General features: G+C 42.7%; 1 protein-coding gene across 9 annotated transcripts in view; it reads left to right on the forward strand.

Annotated features, from left to right (window-relative positions):
• Positions 1–13,870, forward strand: part of ABR (ABR activator of RhoGEF and GTPase) — a 400,130-nt gene that overhangs the window by 367,739 nt on the left and 18,521 nt on the right. For 8 of the 9 annotated variants that reach the window (XM_075854349.1, XM_075854352.1, XM_075854350.1 and 5 more), the window contains 4 exons: positions 12,013–12,072; positions 13,028–13,137; positions 13,331–13,470; positions 13,552–13,686. In XM_075854349.1, the coding sequence (XP_075710464.1) occupies positions 12,013–12,072; positions 13,028–13,137; positions 13,331–13,470; positions 13,552–13,686 (445 nt within the window). Of the gene's footprint in view, positions 1–1,211; positions 1,644–12,012; positions 12,073–13,027; positions 13,138–13,330; positions 13,471–13,551; positions 13,687–13,870 lie in introns of those variants that run through there. The other variant, XM_075854357.1, reaches the window with a different exon arrangement.

The following is a 13,870-nucleotide window of genomic DNA, read 5'->3' on the forward strand; positions in this document are numbered from 1 at the left end:
CCAAATATTAATGCAAAATACTGACCAGAATACTGCTGTGGGAAATGGGAATGTTCACATGGAGTTTTTTGCAGGCCTCAATATTCCATCTGGAGGTCAGAGACGTAAACGCCCGAAGATAGGGCATGTCGCTTCTTTTTGGGAGTTCAAACTGGCTCGCGGGGGAAAAAACGCCTCCACCTCCCATCAATGGGAGGCGTCTTTGGCGCTATTTTCGCGTCAAAAAACTGTGTGAATAGGGCCTTATGGTGTATTTATAGACTTTTTTTTTGCCATTTTGTTGTTTTTTCATTTTTTTATTTTTATTTTTTTTAAGTCTGCTGTAAATACATCCTTCGGCATTGTTCACACAGTGCAAGTTTTAATGAAGATCTATGGTCAAATCAATACAGTAAATACAGGCGTTTAGAGATGTACGGCTTGTAGCAGTAATACTCTGCTGAGCGAGGAGTAAGTGACCCCTTTACTGTGCTAGTCGGGCCATCTTTCCCTGGCTGGCTGCTGTTCATTTAACTGTTAGCAGCTGCAAAGTGCTGAGAAGCCATGAACACCGATTAACAGAGATGTGGCAGAGAGGACAGAGCGCAGTGCTCAAATAGATCCGGAGAAATTCTATGTGCCTCAATAGTCCTCTGTTATCCAATAATGAAACTTTTTTGCCTATTCTGTTTTTGGGAAAGCTGTGTGGAAACAAATGTGACCAGCATTACTTCACAGGGGTTGTCACCCAGCTTTCCCAGAATCCGGAATGCCCCTTTTTTTTTTTTTCGTTATGCTCTTATACATCACCAACTTCTAGGTCACTACAAAAATAGTTACATTTGCTTTTTGAATTGAGGAAGTTGTAATTGTGGATTTATCGGTTGGCACTCCGCTTTTCTAGAAGTAGATATAACTAAGAAACCACGAAATAACTATTTATCAGAGGACGGGTTACAATAGAGGAGAGAAGAGTTTGTTGTAAAGCTGCAGAACTGTAATTCAATGTGAGATTATATTTCAGCAGGTCTGACCTTATTTTACTATTTTATCATATGACCTTTGTGTTACTGACAGGTTAAGGATTAGTGCCCATTCCCTGGAGTGGTATCCAAATGGTTAAGACTGGAGGGGGAGAGCCTGGGCAAGAGGGAGGAGTATGGAGGGAGACGGGGCCGCCTTTTGAATCCCCTTCTGTGAGCTTGTGGAGGACGGTGCACAGTTGTATGAAGGCTTCAGGCTGTGTTATCCGCAGATTTCTTTTTGCAGGGTAGGAAGCTCAGGACTTGCTGACCAGAAGCCCTTCTCATTGATTTGTTCTTGTACTGGGGCTGTACAGGAGGAATGAGGAGTGACAGTCACAAGGAGAGCAGTAACCAGGTGGGTGGCGGGCAGGAAGCCGTTCCCTTTATACAGGTGTCTGGGTGCCTGAGGAAAGGTGACACAGAGACCGCTCGGGAATAAAGAGAGGATTCACCAGAGATTAGTACCGGCAGCGAAACATGACGGAGGTGATCGTGCAGACAGACTGCAACTTAAACTCTGTGTGTGAGCACCTGGAGCACTGCTGCCTGGAGAGACTACAGGACGCGGGGGCCAAACGACCATCCAACACTGGGGCCCGACTCTGGGGTCGAGTTCGGAATAAGCTGCTTAGACAAAAGGTAATTGACTGCGCCTGACAACTTGTTCTCTCTTTACGTGGTGTCCCATTGGCATGATAAAGGCATTAGAAGGTTTGTATTGGAAACGAGGATCCTTGCCATCGATATTGATCCAGGTCTTGAAATGCCAATGGTGATCTAAGCCATGGCACGGTCTCCCAGTATAGACTATGGTTACCGGTATCTGCCCATTTCCAGTCTAGTTGAATTCTCTGGGATTTTGCAGTTGTGGTTTGGAATCTCCCTCAGGAAGCTCAGACCAAAACATAAGTCCTGTGTTACTTACAGATGCTGCTGCTGCTCGAGGAGATGAAATAATGTCGTCTTGTGCTTGACTAGGTGAGCCGCAGGCAGATGGCACGGGCACTACTGGCAGCATTTTCAACCCTGTTCATTGTACAGTCATTTTAGTTTGCAGAATTGGGAGTGTGCGTGACTTATTCAGGTACTTTTAGATACTGTTTTATATAGTATATAGACAATCCGGTAAACAATTTTTTGAATTGATTTGATTCTGTACTTTATAATACAAGTCTATAGGACATTTCTGATGTAGCAGAGTTTAGAATGTAATTTCGCTCTTTTGTGGCTCGTGTGTGCATAGTCATAATTCTTAAGATAGATTAATTCAATAACACCAGTTCTATCTGAAACCAAATATAACACAAAGATCTCATGATGTAGAAGTTACTGCAAGTGTTGTATTGGGCATTGGCAACATTGAGGACTTTTTTTCCTGGTTGGTAACGTCACACTCCTTATAGTCACACTAACCCGTCTGTTTTTTGTTGAGCAGATTGTTACCATCTGCCTCCTGTGAGTGGGACTTATACATCAAAGCATTAAAACCATGTTTAATGTACCCAGCGTTTTAGTGTCTGATCCCATCGTAAGGTTGGGGCTCTTTGTTACGAGTTATATGGTTTTAGGCTGGGGGTGGACCACTTTTGTCAGATGCTGTCGTACGACACTCATGCCCTGTAAAATACATGAATCTGATGGACATGGAACTGCACAGCATAAGACGTAACATGCGATTTCTCTGCATTTTGAGGAAACAACCCCCAAGTAATATGGAAAATGCCTGTAATATTTGACATGTGTCAATAGATGTCTATAGTGAAGACTCCATTGTATCTCTGTGACCCTGGTATCAGGCGTATATTCTGTAGCTAAACAGAGTGCAATCTGTGCGGTATATACTGGTATCACATTGCATTCAGCCTGCAGTCAGATGTAACTGAATAGAACTGCACCATTGATGAACTGCCCAGAAGTAATCCTGAATTACTAACTGACTGTGGCAGGAGAAATGGCCTTTGTGTCTGAAGATAAGTCAGTTCATTGATAAGGGCAGCCAACACCTGGTGTACTGGGCAGCTGTTATGAGAATGTGTGGTATGATCTACTATGCGTGTCACCCCATTCCATGAAAGCCTTGGTGTGCGTGCGTAATGCCATAGACGCCAGGCATGCACAGCATAGTTATATGGCTAGCACACGGCTGAGGATAACAGCTGAAGGGAGGTATGGGGTGGCTATTGTAGCCTCAGTATGTGGCTTCATATTGGCCAACTCAGGAATTTATATCTCTAGGTAAAAGAAAAAATGTTTATTCTAGGAGGAAATTCCCTCTATTATTAGTTTGGGAAATATGTTAAGTAAACACATTTACCCAAATTTTACTTATACAGGGACAGACATATTTGCGGTGACCCAGCTGTCCATCTTTTTACATATTCTTGCAGTAGCACGGTTTGTCTGATAAATTGCCAGCAGCAAGAGCTCCTGTATAGCGTCCGAAGGATTTCCTGCAGTGGTCTATAAATGTTCTATTAATCTGGAGTAGCTGATAAACTTGATAGTACAGAGCATAAACAGACTGGCAGGTTCTGTCCGTGCCATAGACTGGATGGAGGGGCAGGGCGCACGCTCGACCGATGTTCCATTCAACTCCTCCTGGCAGCGGTCTTGCAGTTGGGGGGGGGGGGGGGAATGGGTGACAAGTGACCGACCGTTCTGGCAATCCGTGGGGGTGCTAGCAGATCTAGCAGTTATCGCCTATCCAATGGATAGGTGGTAATTTGTTATAGCTGGAATACCCCTTTAAAGAGTAAGTGTCACTATTACAACAGGAGCCTTGTGCTCTCACTAAGATACAAACACAGGAGTGGATACATAAAAGAGAAGTAGAAGTCCTTTTATATTTTTATTTCCTTTTAGATATATTCCTGGCTTTGGCTACAAAAACTGCATCAAAAAACAGTATGTATGAATCCAGCCTATGATAATCTAAGTCCAGGAGAACCCCAGGAGGTCTCTCTATTGGGGTCGTAAACCATGCTAAAATGTGGCCGCATTACAGCTTCTGAAAGTGGCCTAAGGCTGTTTTACAATAATGACCAAACTATTCCTGGTTAAAGTGGTTGTCTAGTTTAGAAAATCCATTTTCATTAGGCTGGGTTCACACGAGCATGTTACGTCCGTAATAGACGGAACGTATTTCGGCCACATGTCCCGGACCGAACACACTGCAGGGAGCCGGGCTCCTAGCATCATATTATTACGATGCTAGAAGTCCCTGCCTCTCCGTGGAACTACTGTCCCATACTGAAAACATGATTACAGTATGGGACAGTTATCCCGCAGCGAGGCAGGGACTCCTAGCATCGTACATAACTATAATGCTAGGAGCCCGGCTCCCTGCAGTGTGTTCGGTCCGGGACTTGCAGCCGAAATACGTTCCGTCCTTTACGGACGTAACATGCTCGTGTGAACCCAGCCTTAGGGAATTCTGAGTTAATAGAGGAGGGTCCTCTGTTCAGAATTTTCATCTCTTAGCCAGAGTGGAGAACAGTTACAAAGAGTGTCTCTCGCTCTGGAGGACCTGTCCTGTCCTGCATTAATGCAGAAAAGCTATTGATTTGAATGGGCACTTTGTAATGCTTCTTTTCCCCTGTGGTGGCGCTGCAGGGAAACTGCTGCCTGGTTTCCCATAGATTCCAGTTGATCGCTGGGGGTCCCAACTGGTTGAGACTTTGTTGTCTGCTTATTGTCAAGGGACCCGTGTAACAAGTAGGGATTGCCCAAAGGGGAGTACCCCTTTTAAGTGCAGGTCTTTTCACGAGCCTTCACACAGAGAAAACTGGCCACTATTTGCATACAGCACAGGTAAAGGTCCACGTGTCTGAATCTGTGGACCCCTCTGATGACTGGAGCCACATCTGCTAATACACTATTATTAATGGAGTACTGAGCCTCCACATTTAAGGTTTTTTTTCATTACATTACCGTGGATTTACCGGGTTTGGACACTACAATAAAATCTGTATTTTACCCAAAGGAAATAGAATAAAATAATTGTCAGCAAAAAAACAAATTAATTTAGATCTCTTGATTTGTTTGTCCTTGTCACGCTATATTGAAACCCATTCACACAAGCATAGGTATGTATTCCTCTAAACCTGATATACAGACTTATGACTTGTTCAGAAAATAACTAATGAACAACCTGATGAACTCTGGAATTTCTAAGAAAGTCTACGCACACCTAATGAGTCAGGACGTGCTGGTGTACAAACCAAGAAAGTGATGCCAGTGGTGACATCACAGTAAGTGAATACGGTCAAGGACTGGCCAGACTGGAGTGAGTCATTGTAGACCATTAACGTCTGTCTAAAAGTAGACGAGTCACCCAAAAGAAAGGGACAGTCATGTTTGCTTCTCTGTGTGACCATCTGCTGGTTATTTGAGAAGCGGGATGACCTGAGGGAGCTGTCAGGAAACAAGGTCAAAATCGCCTGGAGTGTTTGCCTTCTTTTAATTGGTGTTATATGCAGAGTGTTTCCATTTGACTTCCTGACATCCTGAACTCTTGAGTATTTGTTAACCCTTTTTCTGGAGTTAATGTTTTTCTCTACACATTGTCAATTTCTTATTGTTCTTAAATTCAAGATAACAATAATCATCCCTCAAGGATGTCTTGCAGCACCACTACTTATGTACACAAGCATGCAAAGTAAAAGGCCTTTTACACCGGCCGATGCAGCGAGCGCCGATCAACGAGACGTTATTGATCGGCGCTCGTTTGCTCCTGTCACACGAACGCTCGTCTGCCCGATAATCGCCTAGTGCAAAAACCCCCTTAATAGTAAATGCTAAATCAGCAGAGGATGGAATAAACTTATTCAGGCGGCAGTCGACTTGCTTCCTGCAAAACTACGGATCCGGTGCACAAAAGAGACAAATAGAAACCACGGGCACCGGCTCCGTCACAATTGAAATCAATGGTGATGGAAATGGAAACCTCTGGTTTCCGGCAGTGTTAGTTTATGTCTGCTCAGGGTCCCGTTCTGACGGAAGCCTCAGACGGAACGTCATAACGGGACCCCAACGCAGATGTGAACAGAGCCTTACTTATCTACATTAAAGCACCTATTAGATTAGGTAGAAGATAGGGCAGTTATAAACTGGTGGCAGAGCCTCTTTAAACAATTATTCCCATCATAGACATTTACGCAATATCCACAGGATGTCATGAATGTCTGATAAGTATAGCTCCCACCTATCTAGGCGGAGAATGAATGGAGAGGTGGCCGTGGTTCTCTTTTCAATTCTATGGGAGCTACGGACACCGCTGAGCCCGTTGCCACCTCTCCTGTTCGTCACCAGGGGGTCGGGAGACCCCTGTTCTGTAGATAGGTGCAGGTCCCAAAGGTGCGACGTTCACCTATCAGCCTTCATTATTTCCATCATAAATGACTGAGTTTTCACATGAGGGGTTTGCACCAAAAGTCCACTTCAAAATACAATGCAAGTGAATGGGACTTTACAGAACCCTGTTCACATGAACTGGAGAAAATCCACAAAGGACTGCGGGCATGCTGCATGTTTCACCCTTTGCATTGCATTGAATAGGACTTCTAGCTGCAAAACATCACAGTCTAGAATATCTGAACCAGAAAGAAATGCTATTCAGATCCCCTAAAGTTCTGCATGTTTGTGGTGGCTGCCCGCAACCACGTGTAAATATCTTTGGAGTGAAATAGCACTTAGTCTTTTCTATATGTTAGTTCTTACGTTGCGTGGTCTTTGTAGTTGCTCAGGTCTGGTAACTTGGTAGAACGCACCATTTCTGGTCCTGGTTTCTATACCAAATTAGTTAGAAAAGGGAAACGTCTTTTATTAGTCTTTGACACTGTGCTTTTATGGTCGGGGTGACTTCATACAGCACTTTTTGATTCAGGTTTTTCACCTTGAGCCACTCTCTCTTATAGCCTCTATCCCGGGGTAGCAAGCTGTATTGTGCAATCTCCTTTGAGTGGCATGGATGAATGTAGGATGATTCTCGAGGCATCTTAGATGCCATTTGTTAAGTTGCTTTTCTATTTAAGCTAATATAGTAATATCTCCCTTTTGGTTTCATCATCAGCCCTTGGAGCATAAATCCCACCACAAAGGTGAATTTGTACTTTTTGTTCTTGCCAGTAGTAACTTCACTTCTCATTCCAGCCGTCTGTAACAGGGCATTGTTTTCGCAATACAGATGAATGGCTGCTTGTCCGTTACGTAATGTTTGTATTTCTTCCACGCATAGATATATGGCTGCGGTAAATGTATTCAGTTTCTCCTTAGAAATGGCCTCTTGCACCGTCTGGTTAATTTGTTAATAGAAGATGTGTGTGTCTTGACAATTACATTAGACCTCCAGTGTCGGCTCATTTCCCCATATTTCCTTCATTGTGCTCACAATTGTCAGGATAATTAGAAACATGCAGAGGGCATTGACATCCTGTTGAGGTTGCAGGGTGAGCTGGGTGTAACGGTTTCCATGGATGGAACGTTGACTATCATAACATTCGGGATTGAATAACAAGGTCAATGGAGATTGTTAGGAAGAGAATATGCCGCTACGACACGCTATCGTTTCCATTGCCGTGTAGTGCAGTTTTTCCTCAAGATGAGTCTGTCATAATTTATTTATTTTGCTTGGCTAATATATTACCAACAAATTCTGCAGCGCTGTAGAGCGGTTGCAGTCACTCACATCAGTCCCTGTCCCCAATGGGGTTTACAGTCTAGTTGCCCTTTATCGGAGGAACACAAATCCGGGATAATTTTTCAGGAAACCAATTTGCCTAGTATGTTTTTTGGATTGTGGGAGGAAAACGAAGATCCAAAGGAAACCACACAAACATGGGAAGAACATACAAACACCATGCAGATGTTGCCCTTGCAGGATTATGGACTCCATGAATCCCACACTTGTTCAAAGCGGGGAATGTTCTTCAGGGTGGGTATGACCATTATGCATAAGGGTATGCTCACACGCCCTATTTACGAACGTAATTCAGGCATTTTACGCCTCGAATTACGCCCGAAAAAACGGCTCCATACCGTCTTACGATGTTCTGTGCAGACGGGCTTTTTTTTTTACGCGCCACTGTCAAAAGACGGCCGCCTCAAAGAAGTGCATGTCACTTCTTGGGACGTAATTGGAGCCATTTTTCATTGACTCCAATGAAAACAAGCTCCAATTACGTCCGTAAAAGACACAGCGAAAAACGCCTGCCTGCACTTGTCAAAACGTCTAAAATTCAGGAGCTGTTTTCGCCTGAAAACAGCTCCGTAATTTCAGACGTAATTGGCGTTACCGTGTGAACATACCCTTAGACTGGTACAGGATGACTATGATTAAATACAACCTCCGACTTCCAGCTGTACCGTCTGTACAAACGCACAATAAAGAATGTTTCCCAGGTGTAGTGCGCCATGAAGCTGGGATGTTTCGTGCACTCTTACATCTGCCCGTTAGCTATTTGATAGATAAATGGATGTCATCAGCTGGTCATTTACTTATAAGTAATCTTTCACTCCAGTCTTCTGAACTTGAATGTCCCCATTGTGCTGCACCGTCTTGGAGAGAGGTGATGGAGAGTCTGCTTGCGGTGCATTAAAGATCGCTACCTGCTGACTCAATGCTGCTCAGCTGAATTGCACTTGCTGAAGCTCGTTAGTGGTGCGCGTATAATATTCTCTATCCAGTATCTTGCAAGCTTCCCTTTGAAGTTGCTCCGGATGGGGGACTCTTGGCTATTTGCTTTCACTGGTCGGGCCCTGGAGAGTACAGATGAAATGTGAGAGGATAATTTTATTCAGGTCTGTTACTCCTTGTAATTACATCAGTAAGATGGGAGCTCTGAGCTTTTTTTGGTAGCAGAGACAACCATTTGGTAATTTTACATCAAAAACTTTTAGATCCGTGCTCCAGTGAGGTTAGGGTTCACACAGGGACATAGTGGTGACAACTCCTCCAGATAAATGCACAGAACCTCATGTAAAACACAGATTTTTCTTTTGCATTTCTTTTTTTTACCCATTAATATCAAAGCTGAAAACCTTCACGAAGATACGCGGGAGAGAGAAGGCCGGTGTTGTGCAGATAAGATATATTCCATATTTATCAAAGACTTGCGTCACCTGTAATCCTCTTCTGTGACATGTACTGTATAACAGATTTGTTGCAGTGGCATGGCAAATCCACTCGGTGGTCGTGCCACGTTTATAGCATGGCGTAAAGAGGAGACGTGTGCTTTATTGTGACTGTCATGCGTTGCACTGAATGTATTTTGCACCGTGTGCCATCTTGGTCATTTGCAAATTGCACAAAAATCCACGACTCGTTCTCCATTTGTAAAGTGTTGGGACAATGTTGATAAATGTGCCACTGTGTGACTGATATATTTATCCATTCACATAATTCAGCATGTTGCCAGTCTGCTCATTGACAGTGTGATGTACCAGCCTGATCTGTCTCATGTTGCATTGTCAGTGTAAATGTATTTCTCCATTAACTGTTATATTTTTGAAAAAGTATAAAAATTACATTTTGCTTACATAACTTCTGTGAACCCTACAGTTTATATTAGTGAACAGTAGTTCTGTCATTAAATTCATAAAGCTCAAGAAGAACAATGCTACATTTGTAACTGCAATGCATGGGGGGCTGCTGGAATATCTCTTTAAAGGGGTCCTTTGTGTGATCAGTGGGGGTCCAACCCCAGGAACTTGAGCGCGGCTGAGCTGTTGTACCAGACACAGGTATGGATGAGCCTCTATGCCTGGATAAACAATGAAGGGGCCACAGCCTATGCTGGAGAGTTGCATTAATTTTGTTTTGCTGATTAGTGGGGGTCTTGGGGGGGGGGGGGGGGGTTGGGGTCGGTCGCCCACTGATCACATATTGATGGCCTATCCGAAGAATAGGCATATTCCTGGAAAGGCCCTTTTTAGATAGGCAGTGCACTTTGCATAAATTAATAGTGTAAGTGACTATAAGAAACTTTGTAACATATCCTAGTAGAGAAAATGCCTTTTTCTCTACTTATCAGGCTCCCCCGCCTCCTAAACGGTTAGCACTGAATTTACTGCTTTCTCCTTCATCTTGTGTCCTCTTACACGGCCTGACATGGGCTGTGTAAACCAGCGCCAATCAACGAGACAGCTCGTTGACCGGCGCTCGTTTGCTCCTTTCACAGGGAGCTAGTATGAGGACGAGTGCTCGTTACTACGATCGCTCATCCCCATACATTTCTATAGTGTTGTCAGCATGTCTCCCTGCTTACACAGGGAGATGTGCTGCTGACAACGATAATATTTTTTATTTTTAAAACGATACGATCAGCGGATGAACGAGCATTTGCACAGGCAAACTATCGGCAAATCGCGTTCTATGAAGGAGCGTTTGCCCGATAATTGGCCTGTGTAAAAGGGCCATTAGAAAAGACAGGCTCACCGCTCACTGAGGGATCAGGGTACAGCTACCCATAGAAGTCCGTAGGGAGGGGGAGGTGGTGTGCAGGGACAGAGTGAGAGAGGGGAGAAAGACACAGACAGATGTGCTACAGCTGCTCATAGTAAGCTTTATATCTCACCCGAGTGCTGGATTCTTAGCTACACATTACTGTTGTATGATGTCCCAGCATATATATATATATATATATATATATCTGTGTGTCTGCCTGGGGTGCTGCTGAACCTAGTCTTGATGTAAATGACCTCCTCATGATCCTTATTGTCGTTCTACTATGAGTAAATACATCTTCTGTAAAATAATGGTATATGTGTGATCCTCGGATCAGACCTCCCCTGTATTCCTGTAGCCTTCCTTATGCATATACATTTGCACATAATGTTCTCAACTGTTGGCTATACAGCAGAGTATATATTCAGATAGTGAAGTGAACTGTGCACATGTAGAGATGGTTTTTTGTTTTTTTTTGTAACCTTGGGCAAAATAAATTGAAGCAGGAAATGGCTGGTTGTCTTTCCCAGGGACTATAAATAGATAAGAAAATGTTTAGACCCTATTGAAATGGGATAAACAGGCGAGAATCCGAAAGTTCAAGTTTCCATGGCTAATAGTATAGAAATAGATTTTCTCTTGAATCCTTGGGAAACACTTGCAGTTTTCTTACAGGTGTAAAAATAGATCTGAGGGCAGTACAAGGTGCTTTGTTCTACCTTTTAGTAGAGGATTGTGGTTTCTACTATTGTAAAGAATAACACAAAATGTCAAGGTATTGACATCTCCAACAAGAGAGGAAACTGATGTGTCACTGCATTCTGCTCATTATACCTGAGCAGCATGGGTTTTTTATGCTTTTGCCTTCCAGCACTGGTGTCCTGAGTTCAGATCTGATTAGGGGTAAAAAAAACAAAAAAAAACCTGCATGGATTTTGTATGTTCTTCCCAATGTTTGTGTGGGTTTCCTCTGGAAAATGTAGTTTCTTCCCACACTCCAAAAATCATACTGAAAGGTTAATTGGTTTTCTATTAAATTGGTGTGAATGTGTATACCTAGGCTTGGGACATTAGATCAAGGGCATAACAAGTAACCATGGGACCCCCATAGCAAAATGTAGATTGGCACCCCTCTCCACTATGACCACCAAGAGTTTGTTTATTTTGGTCTACACCTCGGCTTTTTCAGCGATCTGCTCTCAGTTGTCTCCTGCCCCTTCCACTCTCTCTGCATCCATCATTCACAGTGATCACTAACTGCACCTCTGAGTGGTAAAGAATCCTTTTTAGGTGCTGGGCCCCATAGCAACTACTATGCCTGCTACCATGATCGTTACAGCCATACATTAGGTATTGAACCATAGTGGGTACAATAATTGAAAAAAGTGCTGTGAAATATGTTGGCACTATATAAATAAAAGGGGGTAATTGGACTGCAGCTACTTGATGCGAGTTTCTCTTGGTGTGAAATGTTTGCCTATATCTGTTACATAGCGGAAATCTACTTGGGGCACATAATATCTCAAGACAGCAAGTTTTATGCGATTTCTTTTTTCTTTTTAATAGCTGGATCCTCAACCAGTGCAAAGCAAGAACTGGCACATGGATGTGATCGAGATGAACGGGGTAAGACACATACAATGCAATTCACATTCTTTATTTTTGCACCATTAAGACAACCACATCGCACATTTCATATATTCGTTACTTTTTCTTCTTTTTGTGTCTCTTGCATACTGTACTTTGTGCATTACAGAATTCTGCAGACACTTTTTTTTTCAGCATATTTCCCACCCTGGTAATAACTTGCTAAGCCATAATGCTATTAAGTATTTGTCTTGAAAATTCCTTGAACTTGAGGAGTGTTATTTTCTTTGGAAACTATGTCAAAGAATTTTATTTGGCTGCATTCAGTCCAATCTCAATCATTTGGTGAAAATGTTTACTACTTTATGTATGCAGATCCTGTTTCACCATGACACAATAAAAGCCTAGTTCCCCACAAACCAGTAATGTGTTTTTTTGGCCATAATAAACCCTAACACCTCATGCACACAACCATTGTGCCACTCGGCCCGTTTTTGATGGCATCCGAGGCAAGATAGGACATGTTCTATCTTTCCTCGATCACTGACGGGACTCGGCCGACGCACACGGTCGTGTGCATGAGGCGTAATAACTGAGCTCTGTTAATTATATTGGCCAATGAGCAAAGCTTTGCTTACAAAGATCCATCATACAAATCTGTAATGTTTGGGGGGTTCCGTCAGGATGTCTGTCAAGCTTTCTGTTATTTTTGACGGCAAGAATAGTGCAATCTTTATCAGTTTTCTTGCCATCAAAAATACCAGAATCCCGACTGACCCGTCATAAAAAAATCTATCTAATCAATGTCTAAATGGAAGACATGGCGCTTAGTATGAACACAACCTTATCTGAATACCTTCCTTCTCCCTAGATCAGTACATTTCGACACATACTGTAGATTATGAGCCATATGTGGTATAAGACCCATAAATCTATTTAGACTCATGATCACATACATTATATCACTTTTTATTAAGTACATTTTTTTTTCCAGATAAAAGTGGAGTTTTCCATGAAGTTTAGCAGCCGGGATATGAGCTTGAAAAGGACACCCTCTAAAAAGCAAACGGGTGTTTTTGGAGTTAAAATCAGTGTGGTAACAAAGTAAGTAGACCACGAATAACGTCCTCTCTTCTTAGATTTACCGAGCGCTCATTAAAACCAAATGTGTCAGTTTACTGTGACTTTCACCAATTAGTAGAACCTCTGTCAGAGTATAAGGCTCATCTTCTCTTGTAAAGCTGGTAAGCCAAGTTTATTACTTCTCCTCTAATGAGCACACTTCTGTCTCTGCTAGGCGTGAAAGATCCAAGGTGCCATATATAGTCCGTCAATGTATAGAGGAGGTGGAGAAACGTGGCATTGAGGAGGTTGGGATTTACAGAATATCTGGAGTGGCCACTGATATCCAGGCCTTGAAAGCCGCGTTTGATGCCAGTAAGTTGAATTCATATGTAAAATATAAAAGATTTGTGTGAACATTGTCATCATATGGGGCTTCTCTTGTTTCTTTCTTAGATAATAAAGACATTCTAATGATGCTTAGTGACATGGACATCAATGCCATCGCTGGAACATTGAAACTTTACTTCCGTGAGCTCCCAGAACCTCTCCTTACAGACAAGCTGTATCTGGCTTTTATGGAAGGGATTGGTATGTCTCCATTGTGATTTTTTTTATAGTTAAAATAATGATTGTCAGTATATCAGTTAATGCAGTACAATCATTCAGTCAATTAGACTCTATTAGTTTTAGCAGAATACTTTTAAATGGTCTCTAAATTTTCACCAAACTCTGCATTAATCAATAGTATAAACGAATATTAGAAACTTTGCAA

Source organism: Rhinoderma darwinii, chromosome 2 (genome assembly GCF_050947455.1).
Source record: "Rhinoderma darwinii isolate aRhiDar2 chromosome 2, aRhiDar2.hap1, whole genome shotgun sequence".
NCBI lineage: Eukaryota > Metazoa > Chordata > Amphibia > Anura > Rhinodermatidae > Rhinoderma > Rhinoderma darwinii.